The sequence below is a fragment of the Natrix helvetica genome (assembly GCF_964273705.1).
Source record: "Natrix helvetica genome assembly, chromosome: 9".
Taxonomy (NCBI): domain Eukaryota; kingdom Metazoa; phylum Chordata; class Lepidosauria; order Squamata; family Natricidae; genus Natrix; species Natrix helvetica.
In genome coordinates, this window is record NC_138560.1 from 1239375 (window position 1) to 1258904 (window position 19530).

The window sequence follows — 19530 nt, forward strand, 5'->3', positions numbered from 1 at the left end:
GGAAGCCAGATTCACTTAACAACCATGTCCCTAACTGAACCACAGCAGTGATTCCCTTAACGACTGTGGGAAGAAAGGCTGTGAAATGGGTCCAAACTCACTTAACAACATAAATCTGGGGCTCATTGGTGGCCGTAAATCGAGGACTACCTGTAACCCGATCGTTAAGTGAATCTGGCTTTGCCCATCAGAAAGTTGCAAAAAACGATCATCGGGACATGGCAACCGTCATAAGTCCATGCCAGTTGCAAAGCCTCTGAATCTTGAACCTCTGACCCTAGGGATTCTGCCACAGCCGTAAGTGTGACAACGGACATAAGTCACCTTTTTTAGTGCTGTTGTAACTTTGAAGGATAACTAACGTTGTAATTGTGGCCTAGCGGTGCATTTCACTTACCCACGACAGCGCTGTAATACGAGGAATCTTCGTCCTGCGAGGTGGAGCCCCCCACGTCCACCGAGGGATCCCACTCCAGATCTGCAGCCAAGGATCCCCCCATGGGACCACTGCAACACCGGGCAGGTTTCGGGGTAGAGTGGCCCCCAAGAGCCTCGGGAATCAGGGCAGCGGGTTCAGGGTCCCCCGGGTGAAACGCCAGCGATCCTTCTGGGAAGCAGTCCGACTTCACATCACTGTCTCGGTCCCACTCCCACTCGTCCTCAAAGACCTGGAGGCAGGATGGACACGCGCAGACAATGGCCTCGTCCTCCCTGGCCCAAAGCCACCTGGGCACGTCGGACTGCTCCCCGCTTGAACTCCCTTGTGGAGACCCAAAGCTGGATGCAAGATTCCAAGTGAAGCCTTACCAAGGCATTGTAAAGTGGTAGTAAGACTTCCCTCGATGGCTGAAGTGGTAAAAGATGAATGGAAGGAAGAGGAGGAGGAGGATGAAGAAGAGGGAAGAAAAGAAGGAAGGAAGAAGAAGGAAGAAGGAAAGAGGAGGAGAAAGAAGAATGAAGAAAAGAAGGAAGAGGAGGAGAAAGGAAGGAAAAGGGGGAGAAGGAGGAGAAAGGGAAGAAGAAGGAAGGAGGGAGGAGGGAGGAGGAGGAGAAAGAAGATGGAGAAGGAGGAGGGGTAAGAAGAAGGAAGAAAAAAAGAAGGAAGAAAGGAGAAGGAAGGAGGAGGAAGGAGGAGGAGAAGACTTCACATGAGATGCTTGACATACCAGCCTCATGCTGACCAGGCGCTGCTGAAACTGGAAGACCCTTGACAAGACCGCTTGGTGGAAGCCAATCAGCTCCTTCAGGTCTTCCTCCAAGATCTCAGCATCCTCCGGTTGGCTCTTCTGGATCAATTTCTCAGCGCAGACCACGAGACGATCTACATGCTCCGTGTTGGTCAGGACATCTTGCTGGAACGCCTGGACATCCAGGAGAGGGGCCAAACAAGGGCAGGAGCCCAATCAGCTTCCTTCACGGACATCTTCCCCTCATCCACCCCTCGGCTGGGTCAGAACAACAAATCCCACCCGGAATTTGGGAGTCAGCCAATGGGAGAAGCCACTTTCCCCTTAGTTTGATGCCAAGTTCCTAGTCCTCGTGATTGTTGGTGCCGGGGTGCAGCTTCCTCTAGTCTAAAACCCGTGTTTCTCAACCTTGGGTGAACTTTCAACTCTGTGATTCCCAAAATCTGGCTGGGTAATTCTGGGAGTTGAACGTCCACTCTGTCAGGCCGCAGAGTGGGCCTGCCACACTTTTTGGATCTTGGGCCTGCCACACTGTCTATTATTCTACTCTGCATTTTCTATGGTGGGAAAATGGGAGGGGGGATTGTATGGAGTTAGATGATATGTAGCCATAACAACATTCTTTCTGGAAAGCCAAGGTCATCCTTTGTCTCTGCACCTCTGCACCTGACCGGAACTGGATGGGTGGGAGCTGCCAGCATGGCAGGGGATGATTGGACCATGCGATGGACTTGTGAGTGTGGGGGGCAAGATCTTGAACTTTCAACTGGCTGGGGGAAACCGGGAAGCCTTCAGATTCGGCTTTTCCCAGACGTGCCAACATGGCTCTCTTCATCAATTGGAACCTTGAGCAATCCTTTGCCTCGGACTCTGATTTAATTTTGGATGCTCTTTGGAACCCTGACACACTCGTCTTCAAGTGGCCGAGGTTGAGGAGCAGAAGCTCTAGAATAGAAGCTACTAAAGGTAGGGAACGCCTGTGGTTTTGGGCTGAGGAATTCCAGGGGTTGAAGTCCACATCTCTTAAAGTTGCTTTGATGGAGAACCACGGGTCTAAACTCTACAGACCTTTGCTGGATGCTGAGAAACATCTCAGGCTACTTTCCCTCCAGAGCTGAAGGAGGCCAAATTCCAGGTCTTAGGAAAAATTGAAGGATCCTTCAGGAAAAATCCTGAATCAGCAAAGGTGAGCAGAGAAGCACCTGGTCCTCTTCCTGGTGGACACAGAATCCATTTTACCTGCAGCTGTATCATTTTCTCCAGCGCTGTCCCTGCGGAGAAGTGCTCCACGTCAGTCAGCCGCAGGTCCAGCTCCATCAGACGCACCTGGATGGTCTCCTTCTTCTGCCCAAACTCCTCCCATTGATGGACAAAATGCTGAGGGAGAATCCAGAGCAGATGAAAACACACTGCTCCTCATCCTCACAGCCAAGAAGAGGATCTTTGCAGCTCAGGGTTGAATTATGGGGCCCTGGCTGCTCTCTGACCTTTGTGGGTTTTTTTGCAGACGTTTCACGACCCAACTAGGTAACATCATCAGTGCGAGATGGGAGGAACAGGAGGAGGGGGCGAGGGGAGGAGAGGAGGGGGAGAGGGAGGAAGAAGGGGGGAGGAGGGGAGGAGGAGGACTGGGAGGTCCTGGCTGCTCTCTGACCTTGGTGGGTTTTTTGCAGACATTTCATCACCCAACTAGGTAATATCATCAGTTCCAGATGGGAGGAGCATGAGGAGGGGGAGGGGGGAAGAGATGGAGGGGACTGTGAGGTCCTTGGTGTTCTCTCAACTTGGTGGGTTTTTTGCAGACGTTTCCTGATCTAAGTAGGTAACATCATCAGTGCCATAAGGGCGAGGAGGAGGAAGAGGAAGAGGAGGAGGAGGCAAACTGTGAGGTCCTTGATGCTCTCTAAGCTGGGCCGTTTTCTTGCAGACATTTCATGACCCAACTAGGTAACATCCTCAGTGCCAGAAGGAAAAGTATATAAGTAGAGAGCAACCCCCATTCTCTTCTAGCACTGAGGATGTTCCCCAGCTGGGTCATGAAACCACCCCACAGAGACATCTAAGGGTTGTGGGGGGAGCAGCACCACCACTAAGGGCTTTCCAAACATGACCTCCAAATCCAGAGCCACACCCATGATGGTGGCACCAAGAAGCCCCTCCGTCTCTTCCAAGTCAAGCTCACCTGGAGCCTCCTGGAAACAGCAGCCGCTCGACTTCGCAGTTCCTCCCAGCGCCGGTTGACCTCCCGCACGGAGGACCTCAGGCATGGGCCGATGTTGCCCATCCACACCAGCTGGCGGTACTGCTTGTTCAAGGACTCCAAAGACCATACCTTCTCCGAGATGTCCTTCTGCAATGCCTGGCGAGGGGAGAGTGGAATCCCAGAAGGGCTCAGATCACCAGCATGGAAGAGTTTGCCCCAAACATAGCTGGCTGGACTGTGTGAATTTACTCCAAACTTTCTGGTTCCTATCACTTCTGCGTCGCTCATCCACTAACTAATCTTCAAACTTGGCAATTTTAAGATTTGTGGACGTCCACTCCCAGAATTCCCCAGCCAGCATCTTACCACCGGGCAACTCTGGGTAGCTTTCAATATTAAAAGATAAAATAATATAAATGCAATATTACAAAAGTATAAATATACAAAGTTAGCCTGGTATTTTTCAGCTTTGTCCATTTAAAAATCTGTGGACTTTAATTCCCAGAATTGCTGGCCGGGGAATTCTGGGAGTTGAAGTCCACACATCTTAAAAGTTCCAAGATTAGACACCTCTTGGTACAGGGTCTCCTGCTCGAGCAAGGGGTTGGACTAGAAGACCTCCCAGGTCCCTTCCAACCTTGTCCTCCCATATCTATCTCTAGGGCCCTTGGTTGGCAGCCTCTTTCTTGCATTTTGATTCAGGTTTCACGCCTCGCCAGACACATTCAGAGCAGGAAACACAAGGCAGCCTCTGTCTGTCCCTGCGTGTCCCACAAAGGTGTCCCCAGGCCTCTCAATGCCACGTTTGTTTGCTGTGGTTTTTGGCTCCTTGTGATTTTCGGCCATCAAAAGGGCTGCGTTTATCTCGGGGATCTCTGCAGATCCGGTGAGCTACTCAACCCTTCCTCACCCGGGAAAAGGAGAGCCCGTAAATTTCCTCGGATGGCTTCCTATGATTTATTCCATTTATTTATTCAATTGATACACGTACACACCCCTTCTTCTCACTCTTTTTCCTTCCCTTAACTTCCTATTTCTATTCGTTTTTTTTCCTTTGTGTTTTCTATCATAAAACAAATTTTAAGAATTAAATATATGCAACTGCTCCTCTTAAATGAATGACTCTGTCATTGAAATCTTAAAATACTATGAATAATAATATCATTATAGGTAGTCCTTGACTTACAACAGTTCATTTATTGACCGTTCAAATTTACAACAGCAGTGAAAAAAGCGACTTACGACCATTGCAGCATCACGTGATCAAATTTCAGATGCTTGGCAACTGACTCCTATTTACGACGGTCGCAGTGGCCCAGGGTCATCTGATCACCTTTTGCGATCTTCAGACAAGCAAAGTCAACGGGGAAACCAGATTCACTTAACAACGGGGTTACTAACTTATCAACTGCAGTGATTCACTTAACAACTGTGGCCAGAATGGTCATAAAAGCAGGCAAAATTAAATCAATGTCTTCCTTAACCACAGAAATTTTGGGCTCAATCGTGGCCGTAAGTCGAGGACTTCCTATAATTATTTTTTTTAAACTATGTTTCATTTTTTAAAAATACGTGATTGAAAAATATATACTTAATTTTTAAAAGGTTTAAAAACGTGTTTACCCCATTTTAAATTTTAAAATGATACTTAGAATACACTTAACTTTAAAAAGCGTTTAAGAAATATATTTTCTTTTAAAAGTTTTTTTTTTAAAAAGATGTATTTTTGATTTTCATGGACAGAAAAACGGAAAAAGCCCAGACAAAGGACCCCCCATAAAACAGCAGCCAGGGTATTCAGCTTGTGTCCAGATGGGAGGCAAAGACATGTAATAAATAAAATAAAACCCAGAAGAAGCCGAATTCTGCTTACCCGGAACCTTTGCAGCTCTTTTTTGGAGCTGATGTAGGAGACCTGGGAGGACCTGGGAGAGGCGGCCACCGTTTCAGCCGCCTGGAGCCAGTCCTGAAAGCGGAAGAGGCTGTCCTGGAGGGACTTCTGCAGGGTCCAGGCCTCCTCCTCCCTGAGGGAAGGGCAGGGCAGGGCATGAAAGACTGGGTGAGATGGGTACCCCCCCCCCCCGCACATCCCACCCAGCCTCCATTCTTTCTTTCCTTCTGGATGGAAAAGGACTGAATATTTCCTCTCTGGGAAAGCAGAGGCCTGTGTGTCATGAACATCAGTCCAGCAACAGGGGTGGCGATTCAAAGACCCTTCCCCAAAGAGGAGATGGTTCAGTAAAGGAAAAACATTCAGAGAGACAAGGTGTATCTATCAATCTATCTCATCTAGCTACCATCCATTCATCCACTCAATTATCCCTCCATCTATTCATCCATTCTATTTACTCCTATCTATCTATCTATCTATCTATCTATCTATCTATCTATCTATCTATCTATCTATCTATCTATCTATCTATCTACCTACCTACCTACCTACCTACCTACCTGTATCATCTAGCTATCATCTATCTATTGCTATCTATCTATCTATCTATCTATCTATCTATCTATCTATCTATCTATCTATCTATCTATCTATCTATCTACCTACCTACCTACCTACCTACCTACCTACCTACCTACCTACCTACCTGTATCATCTAGCTATCATCTATCTATCTATCTATCTATCTATCTATCTATCTATCTATCTATCTATCTATCTATCTATCATCTATCTATCTATCTACCTACCTACCTACCTACCTACCTACCTATCTGTATCATCTAGCTATCATCTATCTATTGCTATCTACCTATCATCTATTTATCTCTTTCTCTCTCTTTCTCTCAATCATCCACTCCATCCATCCATCCATCCATCCATCCATCTTTGTTATTATCTAGCTATCTAGCTATCATCTATTTATCTCTCTCTAAGTGTCTGTCCACTCTCATCTATTTATCTATCTAATATCATCTATTATCTATCATGGATCATCTATCTACCATCCACCCATCCATCCCACTCTCTCTCTCTCTTCTGTATACCCCTCTCAAGGCATTTCATCCATGCTCTGTCAGCTCGGTATGAGAATTGGCTGATGGATGCGGAGGCATAAACCTAGAAAGCCTGGGCACTGTTTCTAGCACAATTAATTTCCTGCACTGCATTTATTACAGCCATGCACTCCAACCATTCTGGATGTTTTACACAACCCAAGATAAAATAATTAAAACATAAAATAAAACCAGACAGCCTGGACTGAAAGCAGGTAATAAAATACTGCATGGCAGCTCTTCTCATCCAAAAAAGCAAATTAGACCTGGCACCAAAGCTGGGTTTTAGGAGCTTTTCAGCACCTTTCTTTCTACGACTGTTCCCCATTCTGTGCCTGCTTACTCTCTTACAATCCCTTTCTCTCCAATGAATATAAACAGGAACATTATTTCCCTTCTTGCTAATTATCCCATCCCAAGGGCAGAGGAGTGAAGAAAAGGAAAGCACCTCTGCAATCATGTGATTTTTCCATTTAGTGACCGCTTCGCTTAACAACTGTCAGTACCAATTGTGGTTGCTAAACAAGGACTCCTAAGAAGTGCATTCCCCTCACCTTATCCGTTTCTCTACTGTCACCATGCAAAGGTTGCAAGCAGCATTTACTGGCATCCTCGGCTCCCCAGACCATCTGAGGCATCTCTGCTTATCCGGGAAAAGGTCAAAGTTCACAGCTCCTCCCTGCATGCCAGTGCTTGGTTTCAGGCTTGTGGCTCCGTGGCAGAAGATGCCCCCAAACTCCCCTGGAGGTGTCCAAGGGTTGGAGAAAACTCCAAATGCCTCCGGTTCGCTCCCAGAGTCTTGGAAGAAAGCAAAATCTTCTCGCCAGCCTTATCTGGAGAATCCTGTTCAGATTTCTAAAAAACAAAAGGAAAGAAAAAGTGAAAGAAAGAAAGAAAGAAAGAAAGAAAGAAAGAAAGAAAGAAAGAAAGAAAGAAAGAAAGAAAGAAAGTCAGTCTTAGGATCACGCAACAACTTTGCTAAAGTTTTGATTCTGATTATTCCCTTTGCAATTAGAGAGCCTGGAATACCTGTTTTTTTATTGCCTGCGATCTGCTTTATGGCATGCAAATCTACTTTTGGTGCTCCACAGTCTCGGAGGTGCATAGTGCTGATAAATAACGACACCAGTCACAACATGGGTGTGCACGGGCTGCATTTATCTAACAAAGCACATCTGGCACGTGCGGAGTGTATTTATATAACCATAGCTCATCTGGCTCCAGGGGAGAACAGCCACATCCCTCAAAAACGTGTGTGCAAACATTTCTTTCTTTCTTTCTGCTTCTTGGCTTTATAATTTATATTCAGAGTTTGTTCCCTGCATGCGTGCTTTTGTTTACGCATGAAAAATATCCCTGCGTTTTTGCAAATCTTTATTATTTCCCCTCCCTGAAATTCCCTCTCCCTCTGGCTGCTGTTCTTGTGAAAATAATAATAATAATAATAAACAACACCTGCCACATAACACCCCAGAATTAACAACTGTTAAGAAGGAAGACAAAAAAAAGTCTGGCTAATGCCTGGAGACAACGGAGGAGAAGAGGAAGAAGTGCAGAAGATTACAATTGGAAGTAGAATGACTGCGGCCCTTGGGTGCAATCCCAAAACATCTGGAGTGCCACCTGAACCCCATTGGCATTGACAAATGCACTACCAGCCAATTGCAAAAGGCAGCGTGACTTGGAACAGCTTCCGTCCTGCGACGAGACCCGTAACACCGTCAAACATCCACATCTGCTTATCCCAGATCCCTGGGAAGGACTCGATAGGTGGACAAACGTGCCAAAAGCAGCCTGAACATCTGGCTGACTGGGCAACCAACTGTATTCAGAGCCCTTCAATCTTGGGTAAGAGACTTGAATTTTCTGGAGGGGTAAAACTCTTTAACGCACTCTGGAAAACTGTATCTGGATTTTGCAGTTTTGTAAAGCTTGGTTGTTGGGTCAGCCCCCAGCCCTGTGGGCTGAAATGGTAGCGATTGCTGGTTCAGGAAGCTCCATTCTCCATGCAATTTGCAAAACATCTAGATGGAATGGAGACTCTCAATTGTCCAGGTTGTGGCTGTCCCAAATGTGCTCCCCCCCCAAAAAAAAAGACAAGGGGAGAGGCAGATGTCGGATCTCCTGCTTGGGCAGGGGGTTGGACTAGATGACCTGCAAGGTCCCTTCCAACTCTGCTAATTATACTTCTGTTAATCTGTTACTTTCTTGGTTTTTTTCCTTGAAAATGTTTCGCTGCTGATCCAAGAAGCTTCTTCAGTTCAGGTCCTTTGAGGTCATCCAGACTTTTCCTTGTTTTGTGCAGGTCTGAACAATCCCTGATCAATAGCTGTGGAGGCTTTGCTTGAACTTACCCAGGGAAAGGGAAAGGAGGGAGGGGGAGAAGGAAGGAAGGAAAGGAAGAAAGGAAGAGAAGGAATAGAGGGAGAATGGGTGAAGGAAGAAGGAAGGAGAAGAAGCAAAGGAAGGAATAGAGGGAGAATGGATGAAGGAAAAAGGAGAAGCAAAGGAAGGAATAGAGGGAGAATGGATGAATGAAAGAATGAAAGAATGGAAGGAGGGAGGGAGGGAGGAAGGAAATAAAAAGGGAAGAAGGAAGAAAGAAATGAAGCCCTTCCCATTTATCCAACTACTTTTAAAATTAGGAAATTCTCCTTAACTTTCCACTGGATTCGTCCTTTCTCTAATGTCTATTACTCCATCCCTCAGCAGTCACCGAGCATGTACAGAGCGCACCTTGCCTACCTACCACTGACCAACCTGCTCATTTCCTGCTGGGGCATTTGTCCCTGGAAGTCCCTGAAAGAACCAGGCGCCCCTCAATGAAAGGCAGGCAGCCCATCCTCACTAAAAAGCCCACCTCCCATTCCCTTCTGCCTTTTCCAAGTCCTGAGCCCTGCTGTGACCGCTCAGCCTTCAGAGGAAAAGGCTTAGAGGGGGGGAGGGGGCGAGGGAGAGGGAGGAATCCCAGCCCCTCTTAACATGTCCATCAATCACCTGTCACTTCAACCTGCAGCCCCGCCTTGCACTGATCATCGAGACAAGCAGGTTGAATTTTCACGGGTGCTCAATTTTCAGCCCTGCAGTTTTTGCAAACTCACCCATGACCAACAGAGCCCGCGTGGGAGGAAAGGGCTGGCATCAAGACTTTACAACCTCCCTGGCAGGATGCTCCCCCCCCCACCAAGGCTCAAAGGAGACCCCAACTTCAGGGAGCCTAGCAATTCCCCCACCACCCCCAAAGAGAGACTCTGAATCTACCTGCCGTCCAGAAGCCGAGATCCTCTTTCTGAGCTGCTGCATTTCCCTTGCCTGTCAATCATTAAACAGGTGACAAACAAGGACCGGGACAGAGAGCACCATCCTCTTCCTCCTTGGCCAACGTGACGGAAAACAGGTGTGCAAATGCCCAGCTGAGGCTTGGCGGGTAAAAACGCCAAAAAAGCCCGCCTGCCCAGGTTTGCTTCTTCTGCTCTTCAAACAGAGAGCGGCTCTGCAGCTCACCTGTGCCAGGAAGGCGAGGTTGGCAGGTAACTCGATTCTCTCGGGGCGAAAGGATGTGGCCCAACCCATTTCCAGCTCTGGGTGGCAGCTGCTTCTCCAGCAGGGCGTGGTGCCAAAGTCACATATGCCACCTGCCGCTTTTCCAAGCTAGGGGGCCTCGTCTTAGCCGCCCAGTGGGGCTGGACAGGTGAGTGCCCCATCCATGGAAGGGCCATTCATTGAATCTAAGAGCAGAGAACGTAGGATCCTTTGGCTGGAAGGCACATTGGAGGTCTTCTAGTCCAACCCCCTGCTCAAGTAGCAGACTCTTACTCTACCCTCTCGAACAAATGGCCATCCAAACATTTCTTGAAGACTTCCAGTGATGGAGCATCGATAACTTCCACTGATCAATTGGTGTCCACATCATAGAAGGTTCTCCTAAGTTCTAGGTTGCTTCTCTCCTAGATTAGTTTCCATCTGTTGCGTTTTGTCCTGCCTTCAGGGGCTTTGGAGAATAAGAGAGTTGGAAGGGACTCTAGAGGTCTTCTAGTCCAACCCACTGTTCAAGATAGGAGACTTCATACCATTCCAGACAAATGGCTCTCTAATCTTTTCTTTAAAACCTCCAGTGATGAAGCACCCAGGATTTCCAGTGGCAAGTCATTCCACTGGTTAACTGTATTCACTGTCAGGAAATTTCTCCTTATTTCTAGGTTGGTTCTCTGTTTGATGAGTTTCCACCCACTGCTTCTCGTCCAGCCGTCAGGTGCTTTGGAAGACAAGTCCATAATAAATAGGTTGCCCCCCTCTTCTCTCTAATAGCCCCTCAATTGTTAGAAGACAACTATCACGTCGCCCCTGGCCCTTCTCTTCATTAAGACTAGACATTCCTAAACCCTTTCGTCCTTCAACATACGGTTTCGCCTCCAGACCCTTTAATACAGGTGTGCCCAAGCTTGGCCATTTTTAAGACTTGTGGACTTCAACTCCCAGAATCTCCCAGCCAGATTCCTTCACTGCAAAACCCCACATTCACACATCGCAAATCCACTTGGCTTCCTTGGACAACTGTTTGTGCGGGGTGGAATAAGATCTCCTGGGGCGGGAAGGGGTTAGACTAGAAGACCTCTGAGGTCCCCTCCAGCCCTGGGATTCTGATTCTAAAATTGAATCTGAAGGCTGAGGGACAACGGTCTCCCCTTAGTTTGCAACTGACCTGGCACTCTTGTTTCTAAACCTGCTGGCTGGGGGATTCTGGGAGTTGTAGTCCACCCCTCTTAAAGTGGCCCAGGTTGAAAAACATGTTAATCTGGAGCATATTTAGCTGCAAACATGACACTTCCCCATGAAGGCTTTATTTCTTCAGACTGAAAAGTCACCACCATAGTTTAAGGAAGTACAAATCAGAAACCTGATCACCTGTAGCGGGAAGGTTTATCAAGATCTAATCTTTGTCCCCAAACAGCCACCAAAGCTGGGCTCCAGAGTCCAAAAAAGCAGACAAAATAATCACAATGGGACAAAACCAAACAAGGAAGACAACCACGGACTAAAACTTTGGGAACTTTTAAGACTTGTGGACTTCAACTTCTGGGAGTTGAAGTCCACAAGGAAGTTCCCAGGTTTGGACACCCCTGGATTAAAAGGTTTGCATCCCCCCCCTTCCCCTCAAGCTCAAGTCCGGGAGAAGAAAAAGGTGATTTTTGGATGGGCAGGTACAAATAAAGATATTTTTCAACATCTTAAAAAAAAAACGTTATTCTAGATACCTTCAAGGTAAACAAAGGACATTTGCAGAGTCCTGGGATCATGTGACCATCCATTGCCACTTTCCCAGGTGCCTTCTGACAAGCAAAATCAAAGGGGCAAGCTGGATTAACTCAACGACCATGTGATTCGCTTAACAACGGCAGTGATTCGCTTAACCACGAAGGCAGAGAGTCTTAACATCATGCACGATTCATTTAGTAACCGCCCTGCCTAGCAATGGAAATTGTGGTCCCAGGTGTAGTCGTAGGTCGAGGACTCCCATATGATATCCATCAGGCTGTTCATTTTTGATAACATTATTTTTATTAAGGAATTGATAATGCTGATAAGGTTTGTAAAGAAATCCCCCCCCACCCCACGATTTATTTCAATTTTAACTTGATATTGGGAAGAATCTGTAGAAAGTTGTACAGGTGGGCTTGAATTGCAATCACTGGTTTGAGGGACCAAAGTTACAACACTGAAAAAAGTGACTTATGACCATTTTTCACACTTATGGCCGTTGTAGCAACACCAGAGTCACGTGGTCAAAATTCAGACGCTTGGCAACTGGCTTGTGACAGCGCCCCCGGGCCACATGATCCTCTTTTGCGACGCTTCTGACAAGCAAAGTCAATGCAGAAGCCAGATTCACTTAACAACCCCGTCACTAACTGCAATGATTCACTTAACAACTGCAGCAAGAAAAAAACCATACAATGGAGCAGAACTCACTTAACAGCTGTCTTGCTTAGCAACAGAAATTTTGGGCTCAATTGTGGTCGTAAGTCCAGGGTCTCCTGTGTTTGAAGAGCATCAAAACAGGCTGAATGTGTGATTGTGTTTTTACTTTCTTCAATTTATAGTCTTACCATTCTAACCCAAAAGATAAAAGTTGCCTAAACAACTTGGTGGACAGAATGGCCTCTCTGTGTTACCGAACTACAGCTCCCATTATCCTTCTCCGCTAGTCACGTGGCTGACGGGAGCATCACACAATTCAGGTGAGATGGACGGTGTAGAGATTTAATAAATAAAATAAACTTTGTCCATCACATGGCAGAAAAGACATTCCAAATTGGCCTTCAGGACAGTTTGAGAAAATTCCTCTCTCTCTTCCTTTTTTTTAAAACAATTTTTTCCCTCCTGACATAATAAACATAATTTTCTGGGAACACCTGGAGATCCTTAATTCTTGAAAACGTTTGAACACCAGCTGGAGGGCAAAGCTTTGAAATCCTTTCATCCTTGACCTAATTAGGAAATGCCGAATAAACTGTATACAATTCTTGGGAGTTTATTTGCATACTTTTGGCGTGCTGAAAAAAGAAGCAGCATTTTTGGGCCCAAGCATGCCAATGTCTCTTTGAAGCTGCGCAGAGATACCCAATGCTGGTGATTTTGAGCGAGGGGGCTCACAGCTCTTCCCTCCCACCGCCTCCTCCTGGGAGCGCCACTCCGCCAGGCAAAACGCCAGTCACTTCCTCCGGCTGAGGATAATGGACGTTTTCAGCACTTTGGGAATGTGGCGGATGGTGAGAGACACCCGAGTCTGACGTGGCAACGTGTCCCCAATCTCGCAGCCACACAGGCCGGCATTAGCCACTCCCTGCGTCACGGTGTCCGTTGAGACGGGGCGGATGCCATGAAGGTAGCGCACATACATGTCTTCCTGCAAGACCAGGAGGCTGCGGGGCTTCAGAAGGAAGGACAAGGCGTAGCGCTCCTCCGGCGTCTGCGGGGCCGAATTCTGCCGAGGGAAAAAGCTCACAGGGTTGGGAAAGGTAGTTTCCAGACTCTCTCTTTCACAAGGCCACGTCAAACAAGCGCCAGCCAGTTCCATGCGGCCATGAAGTCCACCACCCATGGTCAAGGGAGGAGGCGAAGAAATTCTGCTCTTGAGTAGGCGCTACAAGAGGCAGTCCTCGGTTTACGATGATTCGCTTAGTGTCCATTCCTTGTGTGTCACACTTGGACAATAAAGAATTTTATTTTGCTCTGCTCTGCTCTATTCTCTTAGTTGTATTGTGTAGCTTTATTTTTTCTATTGTTTTTTTCTATTGTGTTGTATACTATTTTATTCTTCTATATTTTGTTCTGCTCTACTCTATTTTGCCTTCTCTTCTCAGCAGCACTGAAAAAAACTGATTTATAACCACTTTCCACACTTACGACCGTTGCAACATCCCTGTGGTCACATGATCAAAATTCAGACACTTGACAACTGACTCATATTTATGACGGTCGCAGTGTCCCGGGGTCACGCGATCCCCTTTTGCGCCCTTCTGACAAGCCAAGTCAATGGGGAAGCTTACGATCCACTTAACAACTGTGTTACTAACTTAACTTCTGCAGCGATTCACTTAACAGCTAAGACATAAAAATTGGAAAATAGGGCAAAACTCACTGAGCAACCATCTCGCTTAGCAAAGGAAATTTGAGACTCCATTGGGGTCATAAGCTGAGCATTAACTGTGAAGTTGGAGAATGTTTGTTTGTTTGTTTGTTTGTTGGATTTATATTCTCCCAAAGGACTCAGGTTTTGTATTTTGACCTCACCTCTTGGCTTTCGGGGGGGGCTTCTCCAGTGATGGGGTGGTAGAAGTCCAGGAGGGTGTGTGACCCCAGATTGATGGTGGTAACGGTGGGATAATACAGCGGTCCATCTTCGTGGGGCTGCAAGGAAACCGAAAATTAATAAAGGACCCCCTCCCTGAGATAAAAAGAAGAGGGGGGGGGAGGAAATGGTTACCATGATGCCCTGCCCAGGTTGGTATTCGTTCACCAAGACGTGATTGGCTGGTTTTCCTCCGAAGACCCCGAGGGAAGAGACTCGATCCACGTAACGCTGCAGCCAGGGGGGCAATTTCTCTGCCACCATCCCCTTCGGGTGGGGCAGCCCTCCTGCATGGTGGGGGGGCGACACACAAAGACAATGCTGAATGGTAACTCTTGGCACCAACGGGACAGTGGCTTTGATGGAGATAGAATGGACAGAACCAACTTTCCCCCCTGCAAATGGTACATTCCAAATAGAAAGGAACTCAATTGCCCAGAATACCATGCGAGCAAGGCTCCAAACAATGGGAATTCTGGGTGTGGTAGTCGTAGCACACTGGAGGACCGCACGTTGGGGAAGAAAGACGTGTGGAATTTCAACTCCCAGAATTCTGGGAATTGAAGTCCCCAAGTCTTCAAGTCTGGTGACTTCTGACTGGCTAGGGAATTCTGGGAATTGAAGTCCACACATCCTAAAAGTTGCCAAGGCTGAAATAACACTGCACTAACTCTATATTTTTGTGATACTGCATTTATATTATTTTATCTTTTCATATTGTAAACGGCCCAGAGGTGCCCCGTGAGTAAGATGGGCAGCCAATAAATGTCATAAATAAACAAATACACTTTTCCCTCAGGCGTCCTTAAAGGACCTCAGCGCATCCAAAAGGTGATTTCCCACTGAAACCAATTTGTAAGGGAAAGAAATCTCAGCAGGGAGAAACGCAGGAAAAGGCGGTGGAAGGAAAAGAGGCTTAGAAACGCCCATCAGTCACGGTCTAATGAAAGCTTCCGATTTTGAACGGGGTGTGCTCGAAGCAACTAACCCTTTGTGTGCACAAAACAAAAGATTATTTACGCTATAAACACAGAGCTGGTTGTCAGCCACTCTAAGCGTAAGCCGGACAGCCACATACCGCATTCTTCGGACTATAAGATGCACTTTGGGGCACCCTGTAAATAAAGGGGTTTTTTTTTCCCCTGAACTTGCATATGGACGGACAGACACATAATTCACCACTGATGATGTTACTTAGTTGGGTCATGAAATGTCTGCAAGAAAGAGAGCCCCAAGAACCCCACAGGGCTCCTTCTCCTCCTTGCAAACTCCCCTCCCTCCTAGCACTGATAATATTACCCAGTTGGGTCATGAAACGCCTGCAAGAAAACAACCCAGCTCAGAGAACATGAAGGACCCCACAGTCCTCCTCCTCCTCAGCCCCATTCTCTTCTAGCACTGATGAGGTTCTCTAGTTGGGTCATTAAACGCCTGCAAGAAACTTACGAAGCTCAGAGAGCACCAATGACCCCACAATTCTCTTTTATTGCCACAATTTACCCCAGTTTTGCAGTCTCCTGCCAGAGAGCTGAGTCCACTTGGGCTTGGGTGCATTATAAATCTGGAAATTGAAAAGAGAAAAGAGATGAGTTTCTAGACTGCTGGCTTGAGAAGCAAACCAGCTTTCGCAGCTTCCTCCCAAAGCATCACACGAAGGGTATCGTCATTAGAAGGTGCGCCTTTGCCCCGCTGGAAAGTCACAACATCTGCACGTACCTGCTGCCAAAGGTATTTCTCTTCTTCCTCACTGATGAAGTCTGGAATATAATAGGCCGCTGGTGGAGACTGTAAACAGAAAAGGGATCAGGAATTAATTCTTAAGCAATGGGATCCCTAAAAGGCCCTCCTCGCCTGGCCAGGGGGATTGGTTGGTATAATACAAGCTAGGTTTGCACCCTATGCGGAGGTCTTAGCATGAGGCAGGAATCCCAGCAATTCACTAGATTAGAAACAGGGAGATGGTGAGTTCTAGTCCTGCCTTAGCCATGAAAGCCAATTGGGGGACTTTGAGCCAATCACCAGGAGGCGGTGAGTTGTAGTCCTGCCTTAGATAGGAAAGCTAGCTGAGTGACTCTGGGCCAGTCACCAGGAGAAGGTGAGCTCTAGTTCTGTCTTAGGCATGGAAGCTACTGGGTGACTTTGAGACAGTGTCTCTCGCTGAAAGGAAGAGGATGGAGCATTAGGTATGTTTGCTGCCTTATTTGCAAAAAAATAATACAGACGGGATATAGATAAAGAAATTCCGCCTTCAACCAGTCCACAGCTGACACCCTCAGCCGACAGCAAAAACCCACCTTCCTTGGGAAAATACCTGGGCTACCCGAAAGGGATCCACCGCCCACACCTTCGGCCCCTCGGGGCAAGGGTCGGCCATCCAGAGCTTCCTCACTTTCTTCTCCGACTAGCAGAGGCTTCCGCTCCTGCCCAGGACAGGCGACCCTCCGCTTCTCACCTGCGGAAAGGCAACGGGGAGGGGGTTGGGGAGGGGGGGCTCACTACAATCTTTCCTTGAGCTCCAGCCCTTCCCCTCCCCCCCAAAAGAAAATTTGCAAGGAAACATTCGGTCTCGAGCCTTGGGCAGAGGTGGGGTGTGTGTGGACTAGAAGACTTCCAAGTTCCCTTCCAGCCCTAGGATGCTATGCCAATTTCTATTTGAAGCAACCTTGCACAAAAGGTTGCAATAAACAAAATTAATCAAACAACATTAATACAAATTGAATGAATAAATAAAAACCTGCAAAAAAGCCCTTGCTTAGGCAGCATCTGCTGAATTTCTGCCTGCCACGCCAGCTGCGCGGGTCCTGTGAAAAGGGGGTTAGGGTTAGAGTTGCAGGCAGAAGGAGGGGCTTCAGAAGACCCCCGCCCCACTATTCCCCCTGCCCAGGAGGCTGAGCCCCCTCCGTCCCAAGAATCACTTACATGCTGATGCCCACCGGATCCCTTCCGGGTACCTCATGGAACAGCAGTCGCCTCGCCCAATCAAAACTACGCTCTGCCAAGCCCGCCTTTCCGCGGCGGAAAGAACCAATCCATATTCAGAATTAGAAAAGGCCGGTTCGCTCGGCATTCTGGGAGTTGAAGTATGAAGTATGAGGAAGAGTCTATATAGCCCATTATGACTCTTGTTTCAACTTTTCATTTTTACCCAAGGAGAGCTTTTGATCTGCTCTTAAGTTAACCTTTCCGGAACTTGTTGAGATGCGACTTCAACTCCCAGAATTCTTAGCAGTGGTCCTCCTGGGTGGGGATTTCTCAGAACTGAATGCCACATAACATAGTTGGAAGGGACCTTGGAGGTCTTCTAGTCCAACCGCCTGCTCAGGCAGGAGACCTTATACCAGGGCCTCCCAAACTTGGCAACTTTAAGACTTGTGGACTTCAACTCCCAGAATTCTCCAGCCAGCATAGCTGGAGCACCCAATACTTCTGGTGGCAAGCTGTTCCACTGGTTAATTGTTCCCACTGTCATATATTAAATAAATGAATAGATCATTTCTTTGAAAAGCACACCTGTGGCAAACCTGACAGGTTAGTGCAGGGGTCTCCAAACTTGGCAACTTTTAAGACTTGTGGACTTCAACTCCCAGAATTCTCCAGCCAGCATAGGCTGAATTCTGGGAGTTGAAGTCCACAAGTCTTAAAGTTGCCAAGTTTGAAGACCTCTGCCTTATACCATTCTGGACAAGTGGCTGTCCAGTCTCTTCTTGAAAACTTCGAGTGATGGAGCACTCACAACTTCTGGAGGCAGGCTGTTCCACTGGTCAACTTTTTTCGAGATATTGGATGTTGGAACGCTGCTATCATGTCACCCCTAGTCCTTTTCATTAAACCAGAGGTATCCCAACACCTCACAGTCTTTCTTTATACACATATGATATGTGGTTGTTCCAAGATGAGTGGAAAAGAAGAGTCCCGGACACAGTGCACATAGAAACACCTTTTATTAATTTGTTAATAACAGATAAGCAATAACATACTGAGAATTATTTCTTTTTTTCTTTTCTTTTTTTTGTCATGCTCATTTTTATTTTCTTTCCTTCCAGAGAACCTGGATGAGCAGGGAGGGTCAGGGAAGACAGAAACCATGCAAGATTCCACGGGGAGCTTAGCAGCGGGCACGGCAGGCTGTCTCACGTGACGGGTTTACAAAGTTATTTTCTCTTTGAAAAAAACTTTTTTAAAAAAGAAAAAAAAATGACATCTAGGCAGGAAGAACACAATCCTGCGCGATCTCTAGGGAAAGAAAGAAACATCTGAAGATGTTGCTCTCGAGGCTGGTCTATGCCTTTTGAGGGTTAGTCCAGTCCTGGTGGATAATTCAAGGGCAGGGGGATGCCCTGTTCCATTCAGAAGAGGGGGACGCCGACCAAGATTGTGCCCGACGTCAAACTGAAGTCAACCAAAGGTTTGTTTATTGCTAGTCAGTGTCAAGAGGGTGGACAGGCGAACTGAAATGTTTCCAGCGGTTTTCCTATAATCTGGCATCTTCCAAGATGGGTCTGGTTATTATTATTATTATTTTTTTAAATCCAGCAGTGTTGGCAACTGTGATCCCAATTCATTGGGGTGGGGAGCCAGTTTATGGAAAGCTGGTTCAATGAGAATGAAATGTGGGTCTAAACTGGGGGCACAAGGATCAGGTTCCCCACAACACAACACAACAATGAGAGCGGGAAGGATGTGGGGTGAAATGCATTGGAAGATTCGATGTAACCATTTGGGCTATTTTAAAATATCGTTTTATATATCTGTACATAAAGGTCCCCAATATTTCACCCAGCTTGGAGTTCCTTCTTGTGGCCCGAATGCCACCCTTCCTTTTTCCTTTTTAAAATCAGTCCAAAAATAGATGCCCACCCCATCTCCCCTTCTGATGTTCACCCCATTTTTCCAAATGGAATATTGTGGTCTTTTAACAGCTATACCACAAGACCGGAATAACAGAGTTGGAAACGACCTTGGAGGTCTTCTAGTCCAACCCACTGCTGCTCAAGTAGGAGACCCTATGTCATTATGGACAAACAGCTGTCTTCTTAAAAGCCTTCAGTGATGAAGCACCTACAACGTCTGGTTGCAAGCTGTTCCACTCTTTAATTGTTCTAACTATCAGGAGATTTCTCTTTAGTTCTAGGTTGGATCTCTCCTTGATTAGTTTCCATCCACTTTCTTGTCCTGCCTTCAGGAGCTTTGGAGAATAGGCTGACCCTCTCTTCTCTGTGGCAACCCCTCAAATACTGGAAGACTGCTACCATGTCACCCCTAGTCCTTCTCTTTGTTGGGAT

The 19530-nt window shown here is 46.9% G+C and overlaps 2 protein-coding genes across 7 annotated transcripts in view; both read right to left on the reverse strand.

Moving 5' to 3' along the window:
• The window catches only part of SYNE4 (spectrin repeat containing nuclear envelope family member 4), a 16086-nt gene extending 6233 nt beyond the window's left edge, over positions 1 to 9853 (reverse strand). For 2 of the 4 annotated variants that reach the window (XM_081961726.1, XM_081961725.1), the window contains exons 1-6: positions 6951 to 7082; positions 5264 to 5414; positions 3370 to 3546; positions 2427 to 2564; positions 1167 to 1361; positions 398 to 668 (exon numbers count right to left, since the gene is read on the reverse strand). In XM_081961726.1, coding sequence (XP_081817852.1) covers positions 398 to 668; positions 1167 to 1361; positions 2427 to 2564; positions 3370 to 3546; positions 5264 to 5414; positions 6951 to 7081 — 1063 coding nt within the window. In that variant the 5' untranslated portion in view covers position 7082. Of the gene's footprint in view, positions 1 to 397; positions 669 to 1166; positions 1362 to 2426; positions 2565 to 3369; positions 3547 to 5263; positions 5415 to 6950; positions 7252 to 9497; positions 9515 to 9657 lie in introns of those variants that run through there. The other 2 variants (XM_081961727.1, XM_081961728.1) reach the window with 2 other exon arrangements.
• Positions 9854 to 11955: 2102 nt separating this feature from the next.
• Positions 11956 to 17234, reverse strand: ALKBH6 (alkB homolog 6). Of its 3 annotated transcripts, XM_081961732.1 has the most exons (8): positions 17168 to 17234; positions 16983 to 17049; positions 16560 to 16700; positions 15965 to 16033; positions 15749 to 15809; positions 14384 to 14535; positions 14191 to 14307; positions 11956 to 13381 (listed from the first exon to the last, which is right to left on the reverse strand). In XM_081961732.1, exons 3-8 carry the CDS (start codon positions 16620 to 16622, stop codon positions 13109 to 13111), a joined length of 735 nt encoding a protein of 244 aa, XP_081817858.1. In that variant the 5' UTR covers positions 16623 to 16700; positions 16983 to 17049; positions 17168 to 17234; the 3' UTR covers positions 11956 to 13108. The 3 variants fall into 3 exon arrangements, with proteins under 3 accessions (XP_081817858.1, XP_081817859.1, XP_081817857.1); XM_081961733.1 differs by lacking the exon at positions 17168 to 17234 and having other exon boundaries at positions 16983 to 17118; XM_081961731.1 differs by lacking the exons at positions 15749 to 15809; positions 15965 to 16033; positions 16560 to 16700; positions 16983 to 17049; positions 17168 to 17234 and having other exon boundaries at positions 14384 to 15728.
• Positions 17235 to 19530: the final 2296 nt, after the last annotated feature.

Bases quoted from the DNA above. Each gene is read 5' to 3' on its own strand.
- ALKBH6 (XM_081961731.1), bottom strand. From the start codon at position 14,881: ATGTGTGGACTTCAATTCCCAGAATTCCCTAGCCAGTCAGAAGTCACC. The intron at 14,308-14,383 runs GTAACCATTTCC...GTTTCCTTGCAG, and splicing joins AACCTGGGCAGGGCATCATG to CCCCACGAAGATGGACCGCT. The intron at 13,382-14,190 runs GTGAGGTCAAAA...TTCCCTCGGCAG, and splicing joins CCCCCCCCGAAAGCCAAGAG to AATTCGGCCCCGCAGACGCC.